Raw genomic sequence first — 13,356 nt, forward strand, 5'->3', positions numbered from 1 at the left:
CTCGGCTGGTTAATGTGAGTGTGGAGGATCCTCATTCAGTGCAATGATTACTCGTTTCAGATAATCTGTTCAAAGACCTGGGAGCAGCTGGAGACTGCTCAAAGCCAATACCTGGACTAAAATTAAGAAAGTGATGGAATATCGGCATTGCATTAGACGAATAAAATACAGGGCACAGCCTAATATAACAAACAGAATATACAACGAAATAAAACAGCTCAGAGAAACATCGATAACAAACAGCAGAGGGCAACAATATGCCATTGTAGCGTCTGGTCTGCCCAATCCACAGAGGAAGAAGACAGATGATCAGCTGACTGAGCCGGGGGAGGAAGAGGAAGAAAGATGGAAGGGAACAGAGACGAAGCAGAAAAATGTATAAATATAGCAACGAAAGCCTTTGAAGTCGGAGATAAAGAGAAGGCTCTTAAGTTCCTCAATAAGGCAGAGAAGCTGTATCCAACTGACAGAGCCAAAGGTAATGATTTTTTTTTTGGCTTACGTCAGGCAGAGCTAGCTGGAGAGTGGCGGACGAGCAGACTACCCCCTGCTGTACATGACCAGTTGCTAGCAACCGTCGTAACGTTGGTTATAAATGGATAACGAATGTCGTGTTAGCGCAGCCCTGTCTGTCTGTTACGTGCATCTGTCTTTCGTACTTAAAAGCAGGCCGCTGACTGTAACAAATGTCTGTCTCCTATGAACGACAGTCGCTAGTAAATACTGGCATTTGTCACAGCGCATTGACGCTCACATCTTAGGCCTGACGTTTCGTTAGTTAGCCAGCGTAGGCTAACGGACCCTTGATTTTATGTTAGCCTGTAATGCTAACTAAATGCTATCTGTCAACAGCTTATCTGAACCAGAATGGCAAGAGGGACAGCTAACGCTTCTTTTTTTCAGCTAGCTATATCTTTTAAATATGTATACTGTGTCCACCAGGCCGACGTCAAGCGTTATTCTGCATCTCACTCTCTGTAAAGCAAAATGTGATGTCCCCAGTCGTAGGCCCAGGCCTCAGCATGTATTGAACTGGACGTTAACTCTCAGGGAAATGTAAAGCTGGCTGTCGCTTCGCCCATTGTGTAGTTTGGCAGCATAAGGCCCGGTTTTTGTAGAGAGCGGCTGAATGGGGTTATCAGCCATAGATGAAAGGCTAAGTGGAGCATGGAAGAGGATGTGCAGGGGGTTGAACAGGGCTCGCCAGGCCACGCAGCCCATCGCCAATCCCTTAATTGAATGATTGACCCAGAGCCTACAGGTTGAAGTGTAGCATTAGTCGAGGCTAATCCGTGGCTCACTACTTTCTGAGTCAGTAGAGTAGACTCAGTTAAAAACAGGATGGGATTGACTGGGACTGATGATTTAAAATGTTTTGAAATGCACTGCATGGATGAAAGGCTTTGCATTAACACATTTTTATATGTCATATTTTTTTTCTTATAAAGCATTAGTGGAGATGACAGGCTTGAGTATCATGCTGATCATGCATCATGCTAACACTTGTTCTAATAGATTATCAAAGCATGAGTGCAGCTTGAAAAATAAATGTGGGGTTAGCCAGTGACAAGACAAGAAAAGAAGACAAACTACTATCATGTAAGTGTTTCAGACATGTCAGTATTGATCACAGAATGTGCTAACCTGTAATTTGAGTTCCTCCATTAGACGCTTTGGACTGTTTTTATGGTGTAGCTGCAATAAGTGATGGTACCTCCCCTAGGTGGTAGGCAGACCCTTGTCATGATTGTCAAGGCTTTGAATTTGTTCTTATTTTTTTTTTTTAACCTCATGGTATGTAACCTAATGGAATGACTGTCAGTTTGCCTGGAGATGCAGGTGACCTCTGAACAACATGATGGTCTGCTAGCTTTGGATGAGTTGAAGGGCATCAGACTGTTACTAATGTACATTGTCCATATTATATCTCCTTATACATGTAATAAGAATTGTTCACATATAAGACATCTGATGGCTTGACAGAGGTCAGAAGACCAAAACACTGACAGAGACAAAATAAAGATGCATGGCCTCCTGTGTTTTTGTGTGTGCAGGAGTATTTGTCTTCTTAAAAATAATTATAAGGGACCTTACACCCAGTACCATGGCTAGAGAAGGTTTTTGTATAGTGCTTCTTGTTTGTTGCTCAAAACTATTTTTCATATCAAATCATTATCAAAGTAATTTGATTAAAATGTAATAATTAAAAAAGAAACATCTCAGGCAAATGGACACCTCTTTGTAAGGTTTACTTAAGTATACACACCAGTAACTCAGTTCTGTCAGATTTCACATCTGTTTGTCTGGTAAGGTAGCCTTATAATTTTGTCATATTTAAGTCACAAAGTAGCTGTGAACTAGAGAAGTGTATGTTTAAAAAAAACGATTAAAAAATTTGCTCTGTGTGTTCAAATGAAATTGGACTGTCAGATATTGCTGTTTCGGTACCCACAGAGGTGATGAGTTGTCACTTAAGTGCACTGTGCTAATTTTCTTTAATAAATCAATTTGTTTTGAGTCAGTTTATCACCCTGAAATCAGATGATATGTCATATGGGGGGCGGCGTGGCTCAGGAGGTAGAATGGTCGTCCGGTAACTGGAGGGTTCCCGGTTCGATCTCAGGCTCCTCCAGAGTGTGTCGAAGTGTCCTTGAGCAAGATGAACCCCTCACCACTCCTGATGGACAGCTGGCACCTTGCATGGCAGCCTCTGCCGTCAGTGTGTGAATGTGTGTGTGAATGGGTGAATGTGAGGCAATTGTAAAGCGCTTTGAGTGGTCAGTAGACTAGAATAGTGCTATAGAAATGCAGTCCATTTACCATATGTTTTATTAATCTACCCAGGTGTGATGCAGTAGATTGAAATTTAAGCTCTATTTATACATATTCAATCCAGTTTGTAGAGTATTGCCGGGTATCATGATACAATTGTATCATGACCCCTGTATTGTGATATATACCATATTGCCAGGTCTTTGCCAATTCCCAGTCTTAATGCTAAGTCAGACTTTCTTTCATAAATAAAGTTTGAAAGAAACTAGTCTATCAAAATACACTTGGCCACTGTCAGTTTGTATTTGGCAGATGAGAGGAGAGGAGATCCCACCCTGGTCAAGATCGCTGTTTATAATCTGTTAGTGGCAGACAGGTTGATACTCGTATATTACAGTCACAAAGACAATGGAGTGTTTATGGATAAACTCACTCTGAAGCTCCTCCTACATTCACTTTGGAAGTTCTTAAAGGCTAAAGCAATGGATTGTCATTGTGCCTCCCATTTAGCGTTTTACAAAGCATGTTAAAAAGTATTATATATTGGCTTGGTTTTGAACATCCCTCATCATGCCACATTTGTCTGTTTTCCTCCCTCCTCCAGCCTTGTTGGATGCACTGACAAAGAATGGCAGCTCAGCGGGGAACGGCGCGTATTGCAGGAGACCAGCAAACAGCTCAGAAAACACCGGTGCCCAGCCAGAAAGGGAACGCCAAGACTCTGGAGGGGGGGAGTCTAAGGGCTTCACCAAAGAACAGGTTGAAGGTGTACAGAGGTGAGAATTACAGGATTCACTTGTTCCTCTTTGTATTCCTTCTATCCCACCATACATTTTCCACACCTATCTATTCCTATAAGAGCATGGGCAACTGGGGACAGTTTCAGCATGCATTTGGCAAAAGCCCCCACTTTTAATTCACTTGTTTTCATCACTTCTGTCTGATGTTTATGCTGGAGAAAGTCTTACTCTCTTGGTCTCCCTCCTCCCCTTGTGGCAGCAGGTACCGTCCTCTGTCCCACATCAACTGGTCCCTCTTATAATGTAGATCAGTGCCAGTGTTAACTCCTGATTCAGCTTGTGGTTTTCATGCTACCTCAGTGCTTTTCAAAGAAATCACATGTGGATGTTGGGCCTGTTCGGGGACGCAGTTGTTGTTACATGCTTTACAAAGCTAATATATGAAAACATACTATTTGTTTCCATGCAAATGAATTGCGGTTTTCTCTCCCACATTTGAGTTTTACCTTTAAACCTTCTTGAAATTATACAAGATATTACCATCTAGATTTGTGTTGGGTGTCATGACCACATACAATGGATTACAATTGTATGGCTCATTTCTTTTCACCTTTTTTCTTTTACTTATTGACTATGAGTAGGGTGAGGAAATATGGCCAAAATCAGTCTATCAGTAATTATTTTAATATACATATAATCCTCTGGCTCATTATACTGATATCTTGTTGACAACTTTGCAATCTAGCATGGAGTTCATGTGTGTGGTGTGTCTCCTCAATTGTAACGTAGTGTGCAACCAGAAACTTCTCTATTCCCAATACAACATTAGCTATTAGTGTATCATTTGTGTGAATGCTGTCAGTTTTTGCCAGCTGACACATGATTGGCTGCTTGTGCACTGCTCGTGGAATATAACTTGGTTGAAATTTATCAACACTATTGAACAATTTTTATATTGATATTGTGGAAAAGTATATTGCCATAATTATTGTTTTATCGCCCAACCCTGGTTGTGAGTCTAATTGACCTTCACTTATTATCCCTAAATCTGCTCAAGGTTTTGAGCTCAATATCCCTTTGTGCTGATAGGATTGTCTTCACTGCTCCCCTCAGTTTTGTGAAGGATTAGGCTACTTTGGAGCAAACACCCTTGTCCGGATGGCGTGGGATATGGGATTTTCAGATTTCAGATGGGCTCTTCTGAGTGCTGGATTTAAGTCACTGAAGACTTAATAGTCATCTTTCCACTGTCACGCCAAACACAGGCTTGCTAGTGCGTGCCAAGGCTAGTTGTGTTTTACATTGTCATTTCTGGTCTGGGATCGCACCTTGATGGGGCTATATCAGGGCCAGTTTTCAGGTACTAATGGCCCACCAAACGTATGGTCCAGACATGACTAACTGAGGTCTGAGATCGAGTTAATGGTCATAGGCTGGGCATAACTGGCTTTGGGGTGTGATATGGGTTCAGTTGATAAGTACAGATGTCAGCCCAGCAGCTCTCTTTTTTTTTTTTTTTTACCAGGTAAATAACAGAGAAAGGATAAATGGAGAATAACTGGCAGTCCTGGTCCAACGAGGACATTAGGGCTCTGCACACTATCTTGGCAGAGGATAATCTCCAACATCAAATTGATGGTGTTTGCTGAAATCAGGACATCATACAGTATATGGTGAGAGAGCTGGCAGTGGTGGGGATTCAGTGCACAATGGGACAGATCTGCGAAAAACTGAAAAAAACTGAGGTCTCAGTACAAGGCACTTAAAGCACACAGAGCTCAAAGTTGCATCCAAAGGAAAAAAATCCTGGTGTACAACCTGATGGACAGTGTCCTGAGCCATCGTCCGGCAATCAGCAGAGAGGCCACCCAGGACGGCATGTTTGTGTTACTGGAGGCAGATTCAGTTGTTGAGTTCTTTGGCATTAATACATTTTGCAAGCAAAACAGAGAAAGTACAGCAATTCAGTATATCTTAGCCTACGTTTATTACAGGTTGCTCGAAGGAGTTAACTGTAATTCCAGTATGGCTATTTTAACTGGGGTCTTACAAGTCTGGTTATGTTACCTGCAGTGTATTGTGTGTTGTTACCATTTGAGTACATCACTGGGATGTGGGATGTTTAAATCAAGGCAGCATGTGATGGGCAGGTTATGACGCAAGACTGCAGGGTTATCAGCACAACAGTGGAAATGCAAATGGCTTTTGTTCTCTCGGTTTTAGGCCGTGGGCCATTAGCAACATCTGTCTCGAAAATGTCCCTCGCTCACAGTGGCATGACAGTGGAAAGCCAGCTAATGTAAACTACTTGGTCAGATTTAAGTAGCTTAGTTGACCACAGCCTAGTATTTGAAATAACCAGATTTTCCTCTGAATTATTTATTCAGTGTTATTGGGGTCATAATTTGCAAGCAAATGCCTGCTTGCCACATTTTTCATTATGATATTGTGTTAAAAAAAATCTTCAGTACTTGATTCCTGATGTTAATATATTAAACTCCTTTAAAAAAAAAAAAAAAAAAAAAAAAAAAAAAGTGTAAGTTGGAAATTCAGTTGGACAGGAGGGGACTGGGATTACTCTAGCACAATGGTTCTCAACTTATGAAACCTATGAACAGAATAGTCATTCTTATACATTCTCTCATTGGGCTAGCTTCTAGTCAATGACATAATAGTGAAATTAAAATATTTCCCATTTTCCCAATTTCCCTGGAACTCTCTTCAGGGCCCCTGGAAGTCCCCAGACCCCAGAACTGCTTGCATGCCCGATTTTTCAGAACTGCTTGCATGTCTGATTTTTAATATAGGATCATATTTAAGTTTGACTCAGATAAGCAAAAACTGTGTCATTATATTGCATCATTGTATTGTATTTCTGTCTGGGAGCACAGACAGTGACTTCTTGTGTATATAATCATGTTGGTAACAATTATTAATTTCATTTTGTTGAATATAATAAAATGATAAATGTTTTCATATCTTCAGCTGGTGTTGGACAAGGATTCAACTATAAAATTCAAAGCAGGTCCACAGAGCATTCAGCAGTTTTGGCTGAAATCTCTGTTCCACATGTAATTCTCCCCTCCTAGATAGGCTGTAGTATCAGCTTTTAATCCTCAATATGCCACAGTGCCATCTAGCCTGATCACAAAGTTAACACTCTCGCATTATAACATGCAGTATGTAGTTTTAGCCATGTTCTTTCCAGTGAATACAGTGCATTTCAAGTTGTGAACAGCTGTATAAGCAGAGACCAGTACTGTAGCAATGGTGAATGTGATATTTTGTATTCAGTTGTGGTTTTTTGTCGTTCTTGTTTAGGCTTTTCATCTGCGGCTCAATGAGGACACTGCAGTCTCTGCAGTGTTCTGCATACACAGCTATCACTATGGGAACCTCGCAGGCTTGGCTTCTTGTCTATGAAGGGAGGGGAAGGAGAGAGACAGACAGATTGGGGGTGGGGGGTGAACTGGAAAAGAAGGTAAACAATACAAGCTCCAATTTTAGATCATGAGATAGATCTGCAAATAGAAAAGCAAGCTTCTGAATGGTGTTTGTTACCCATTCCTTTCAGTCAGGAGCTTCTGTATCACAGGAAAAGCATTAAACTGCAGGTGGGTCATATAGTTGGGCTTGATGAAACCTGGCCACTGTATTGTGGTTGATCTCAGGGAATCACTTTGCCCCCTGGTGGTTTAGAGACAAAATCCTTTAGGGAAGCTCTAGTGTGTTAAATTTAAGTAGCATCATGTCTTGTAAAAATGATTAAAATTGCTTGTGTTTTCAGTTCTCATTTTGAAAAGGCTCCCCATGTCTCTCCATTCCTGATTTGGCACAAGCAAGAATGGTCTCATGAAACACTGAACTGGAGCTATACAAGCTACACAAGTCCTCATTTAGTGCAGTGCAGCCACAAACATTTAATATGCATGACCTGCATCAGTATGACTTTTCTTGCTGTCTTAGTCATCATGCATGACACCTCTTTTTATGTCTTGCATAAAATTAGTATACTGCCAAACGCTGTCACACATTTAGGTGTATGACACAAACAGTGTATGTTTTTGAGAAGTTATATAACAGCCTTGACTGCAGGAGGTCATATCCCAGATATTACAAATGATGTTTCCTACCACTTAGGTCTTTACGTGAGAATATATAAACTTGAATTTAACTTTGTAACAGATGTTGTTTGATGTGGGTAAACCACAGGGAATGGAAAGTCACCATGAACTGGCCAACGTGGGATCAGGTGTTTAGGCTGTGAAACCATTTCTCTTGGATTCAGTTGTGCATGAGCCATGCACTGAGGTAGCTTAAATTTCATTCACTGGTTTTGCTAAGCCCAGAAAAGCCAATATTATTTGTAGTGATCATATTTAAACCAAGTTGTCTGTGGGTTCAAAAGGTGGTATGGAAAGAGCATGTAGTACAATGGACAAATTCTAAGAGGACAAAGACTGTTATGACAGAAAGGAAAAAAGTGCACCTATTACCAATGATACCAATGATAACTAATAATAATTTTACTCGTATAGCACTTTTCAAGCAAGATGCACAAAATGCTTCCCACAGACCACATAAAAGCACAATCACATAAGGATATATTAACAAAGACACAAGAACACCAATTTAAAAGGCACACAGTCAGTTTCACAGAAATTAAATAAATCAGAAAGATAAGACATAATCATAAAACAAGTGAACATATCAAAATAAGATTAAAAACATGTTTGCACAACAGAGCTGTGAAAAAATTAGTTAACAGACAAAAGAGCAAGAGTGTAAAATGTGTCTGGATTTAAAAGCAGAGACAGTGAGTATGTTTACATGCACACCATATTCCGGTTCGGCTCAATATTCCGGCTAAGGTAACTGCGCCGCGGCAACTGGAATATTCCGTTTACATGTGACTTGGCATGCCCCCGTGTTTCGGCGTATTCCACTCTCTGACGTAATGCGACACTCAGCCTGCGGGGGGCAGCAGCACGCGTATAGGCGTCTGGTCTGCCGGAAAAACAGACGAAGAAGTCTTCTTCCTCGTCTTCTTCTTCTTTTTCTTCTTCTTCTGTCGCTATTTCTATGTTTTCTCCCATCGATATACTCCGTGATATTTAAGTCTTTCATTAGCTGAAGGCGGACTGCAGTCTCCTGGCTCTTGCTGCTGTTCGCCCTGCCGTTTTCCCCGCTTGCAGGTAACCATAGCAACAAAGACGCCTTGTGAGTCGAGCATGCGCAATCGTGACTGAATATTCCGGTTCGGGGAGTTTTCCGACTAAGGTGGTTACATGCTCCAATATTCCGGTTGGAACAGGAATATTCCAGGGGGCTTATTCGGAATTCTCTCCAACCGGAATATGACCTTAATCGGGTTCGGTGCGTGTTTACATGACACGTGCGCAACCGGAATATTGCGAATATTCCGGTTAATACAGGAATAAGGTGTGCATGTAAACGTGCTCAGAATCTGCTGATCTAAGATTGACAGGAGCGCTGTTCCAAAGCACAGGAGCCAGCATTCTAAGAAGACAACACCAATTGCATAAAATAAGCCACTGATTTTTTCGCCATGCATTTTTTCTTGTCTGTATCTTAGAATAAAGCGATGTAAGGACTACTATGAAGTGCTGGGTATCAGTAAAGAAGCCAGTGAAGATGAACTGAAAAAAGCCTACAGGAAACTAGCGCTCAAGTTCCATCCAGACAAAAACCACGCGCCTGGAGCAACAGAGGCCTTTAAAAGTAAGTATGCTCATTAATAACACATTGATATAAAATTTGCCTACTCATTTACTTTATGTGGATCTACCCCTGACCTGCAGCTGTTAATGCCATAAATAGAGACCTGTATTGTTGATGTGCTTGCTAATGGGAAGAATTTTAATGATGATATCAGGTGTCTTGCATTTGATAGCTGATACAAATACTCTGAAATCATGGATTGCAGTGTGGCCAGAAATTTTCAACCCATAGAAAGCAATGCAGTAGCAATTTTCTGCCTTATGTGTGTGATGCAATACAATAGCAATTTTCTGCCTTACGTGTGTGATTTAGTGTTGACAGCTGCGCAGTATCATTTCCACAACAATTGTTTAAAATAGACAAAACTATGGTGAGGTCAGCACAGTGTATTAACATTAAATTTTTTAAATGGTTGGGCGGTTGATTTACTGGAGTGCATATTTTTAATTCATTCAACTGAAAACCAGAGAGGGAGACAACAATCTTGGAGTCATAATAAAATAAATAAATAAATAAAACAGCAGGTTTTTACATGTAGTCAGCTCGAGAGCACATACATGTAGCTCTGGAGTCAGAGAAAAGAAACTCTTTACTATCTGAGTAAGATGTTATAACACTTCTAAGGCCGGCTTTACACAATGCAGTTTCCATCAAATTAGTTTTAGGCTGCAGGTGATAGTTTATGTTTCTGTTGCTATGTCACCAACCCCATACAGATCATTCCAAATGATGTTGCAAATCCAGCTGATGATTTTCACTGTATATTTCACCTAAGGTACATGGAACCGACATTGCATTTCAGTTGCACAATGTAAAGCCAGCCAAATGCTTTGTCTCCATTACCTTGTTTTTGCCTATCTTGGACACCTTTACTGTGCCTTCCTCCAGAGATTGGCAATGCATATGCAGTGCTGAGCAACCCAGACAAAAGAAGGCAGTATGACCTGACAGGAGGGGAGGAGCCTAGCAGCCCAGGCCACGCACATGGAGGAGGGTTTGACTTCCATCGGGGCTTTGAGGCTGACATCACTCCTGAGGACCTCTTCAACATGTTCTTTGGAGGCGGCTTCCCCTCTTGTAAGCTAGTACTTGTGTGCATATAGCCACTGATGTGCACACACACAGAGTGAACTCATGTTTAATGTTCTGCTAATATCACTCAATTTTCAATTAAAGCAGGTTTTAGTTGCATCCATTTTAGTGAATCCTGACTTTGTGTCTGACTTCATTTTATTCGTCTCCACAGCAAGTGCACACGCCTTCACCAACGGCAGGGCGCGCTACAGCCAGCAGACGGATCAAAGACAAGAGAGAGCAGAAGAGAGGGGAGATGTACGTAGTCGGGCTCACACATTGTGCAGTCTTATACAAAGATTGTGTGTTTGTGGTTTTTATTTGCATGGCTGTCAGTAAAATACAGTTTCAATAGCTGCAAAATGAAATCAACTACATATTTGGATGGTGCAGTCCATCAAGTGTGTTGTTTGACCGATGTACTCAATGTGTTGTTTGTGTCCAGGGTGGTTTCTCGATGTTCATCCAGCTGATGCCCATCGTGGTCCTGATTTTAGTGTCTATCCTGAGCCAGCTGATGGTGTCCACTCCCCCCTACAGCCTCTACTCCAGACCGTATGTATACACACACACACACACACACACACACACACACACACATTGATCCACTGTTTGTCATCAGGGCAGAAATCTCACTTGCTTTCCATAGAACTGGAAAAATCACAATTTACCAGCCATGTTCACTTCTTCTCTCATCAGTTAGATCTTTTGAATTGAATAGGATATATGATCAGTGATTGATTACATGTCCAGGTGGCTGGTGGAACAGAAAACCTTACAGATAATGTGAAAAACATCCATTTCCTCCTTTTTTGTAACATTATGCATCATATCAAATGTTGGCATAAATATTGACTCTCGGTGGCTTAATCATCTGTGTGTCGTGCTTTGCTTGTGCTCATGATTTCTATTCCATCTGCCTATTCACTTTTCCATAACTATATAAAAAAGCTTATTTTTGATGTATAAAATAGACACACTGAAAATCTACTTTAACATTAAGATGCAAGATGTTTGAGAGATAAATAGCCTACAGGTGTCAGTATTTTCACTTAGCGAATGTCCTCTCCATTCCTCCTAGGTCCACGGGTCAGACTGTAAAACGCCAGACAGAAAACCTGCGTGTCGACTACTATGTCACCCGAGATTTCAAATCAGAGTACAAAGGAAATGCTCTGCAGCAGATTGAGAAGAATGTGGAGGAAGACTATGTGTCAAATGTCAGAAATAACTGTTGGAAAGAGAGACAGACAAGTGAGTAGCAACCTTCAAAAAACATCCTCATGTGGGTGGGGGGGGGGCGTTGTGGGGTTTGAAATTTTGTTTTTGCAGTGGAGATGTTGAATGGAAATGTCTCAGACATTTGCGATATATCATTAAAGTTGTGCAATTTTAAATCATGATACTATCATTTTTGTCAAAGTGAAAGTAAATCTGCGGAAATAATTTGGAATAAAAAGTAAATAAGACTAAAATGCATTTGGTTTGCAAAACAACACCAAAACAGTTGTTCAGTGTCAGTAGCATTTGCATAGGTTATTTTACATGACAACACAACAATAGCAAAGTCATGAAATTTGGTATGAAGTTATGGCACAGTCTGGAATTTAATTGTAAGTAAGTGTGGGAACTCTGATAGTGAATTCAGCCTCTACTGTAATGCAAATGCCAATGCAAGTCTAATGTGAATACCAGTGTCTGTGCATAAATAAGTTTAGTATTCGTACAATTTAAACACTGCTACGATGCGGAACCATTTATTGCAAAACCATTTACAAATTGTTCATAATGAAAATGCTTGTCACAGACATATCCAATTTTTGCTGCTTACTCAAACTGCACTTGTTTACCTTGATTTGTGTTAATGAATCACTGACTGTGATTCATTAACCTTCGCCTTCAGTCTCAGATTGAACCTTTAGGTCTTATTGCCGACACTAACAGCTGTGTTTCCTCTTTGCTTGTCTTCCCCAGAAACAGACCTGCTGTATGCTGCTAAGGTGTACAGGGACGACCGTATGCGTAAGAAGGCAGAACTCATGACCATGGATAACTGCAGGGAGCTGGACAGACTAAATGACCTATTCCGAGGCGGATGAGCTGGACAATTTTAGATCATATAAATATATATGAATAGATATATGTATGTACATGTTTTTCTTAAGGAAAAAACTTCAAGCTAGGAGCAAAAAATGACTAAAATACTTTAGCCTTACTGTGGAAGTTCTAAGTTGTCCCTCTCTCCACATTCCTCCGCCTCCCTCTTCTCACTCCAGCCTCACCCCAGGAATTACCTTGTTGCATCTCAGTGAACCAATCTACTGTATTGTAGAAAGATCCACCCCCTCTTTTACTCTGCTCTCCTCATTTTCCTGGAAACACGAAGGAAAAGGACACTTGATTGTAAAGCGATGTGCTCTGATCGCTTCCAGTAGTGAGACACCAAGAGGCATCCTGCACAAGCAAATCACAACCCGTAGATTAGCTAACAGCATCAGCATCACCTGCTTGACATAAAAAGACGATGGACTGTTCGTTCATCTGGAAATGCCACCCAGATCGATAGCAGTTCTTAGAGAACACAAAAATCCGCTGAAAGCTTCCCAGCTTCCTACTCACCTCCCAAGTGTGGATGAAGCTCCATGGACCATGAACAGATACCTGTGGTTTTGCTACTAGAGAACATTTTATGTTGTCCATTCCAAAATGATGTTGTTGGGACTAAACCATGGAAGGACATTGAAACTATTATTCATGAATTGTTGTACATTTTCATTTTTGAATGTTTGAAGTTTATGCTGTTATTTAAGTAACTTGGAAAAACAAAGTTTTTTCTTTAATGCTCGACTAATCATTTGAATAAAGTAAAAATTACTACCATAGACTGTATGAATTTGTCCCAATCACATATTAAGTACATTGATTTACACAGAAATAAGTGGAGGCAGTTCAGAGTGATAGCAGCTGGTTATGAAGCAATCTCATTAAGGTAAGGTTAAGATGAACTTACAAAGGTAAGTGAGTAATT

The 13,356-nt window shown here is 40.7% G+C and overlaps 1 protein-coding gene across 1 annotated transcript; it reads left to right on the forward strand.

The window, feature by feature from the left end:
• The first annotated feature begins 284 nt into the window (after positions 1-284).
• Positions 285-13,210, forward strand: dnajb14 (DnaJ heat shock protein family (Hsp40) member B14). Its single transcript, XM_030052832.1, has 8 exons — positions 285-478; positions 3,377-3,548; positions 9,109-9,254; positions 10,143-10,331; positions 10,501-10,586; positions 10,774-10,883; positions 11,410-11,582; positions 12,303-13,210. The coding sequence occupies exons 1-8, from the start codon at positions 346-348 to the stop codon at positions 12,425-12,427; spliced, it is 1,134 nt and encodes a 377-aa protein (XP_029908692.1). The 5' UTR covers positions 285-345; the 3' UTR covers positions 12,428-13,210.
• Positions 13,211-13,356: the final 146 nt, after the last annotated feature.

This window comes from Myripristis murdjan, chromosome 1, assembly GCF_902150065.1.
Source record: "Myripristis murdjan chromosome 1, fMyrMur1.1, whole genome shotgun sequence".
NCBI classification, from domain to species: Eukaryota; Metazoa; Chordata; class Actinopteri; order Holocentriformes; family Holocentridae; genus Myripristis; species Myripristis murdjan.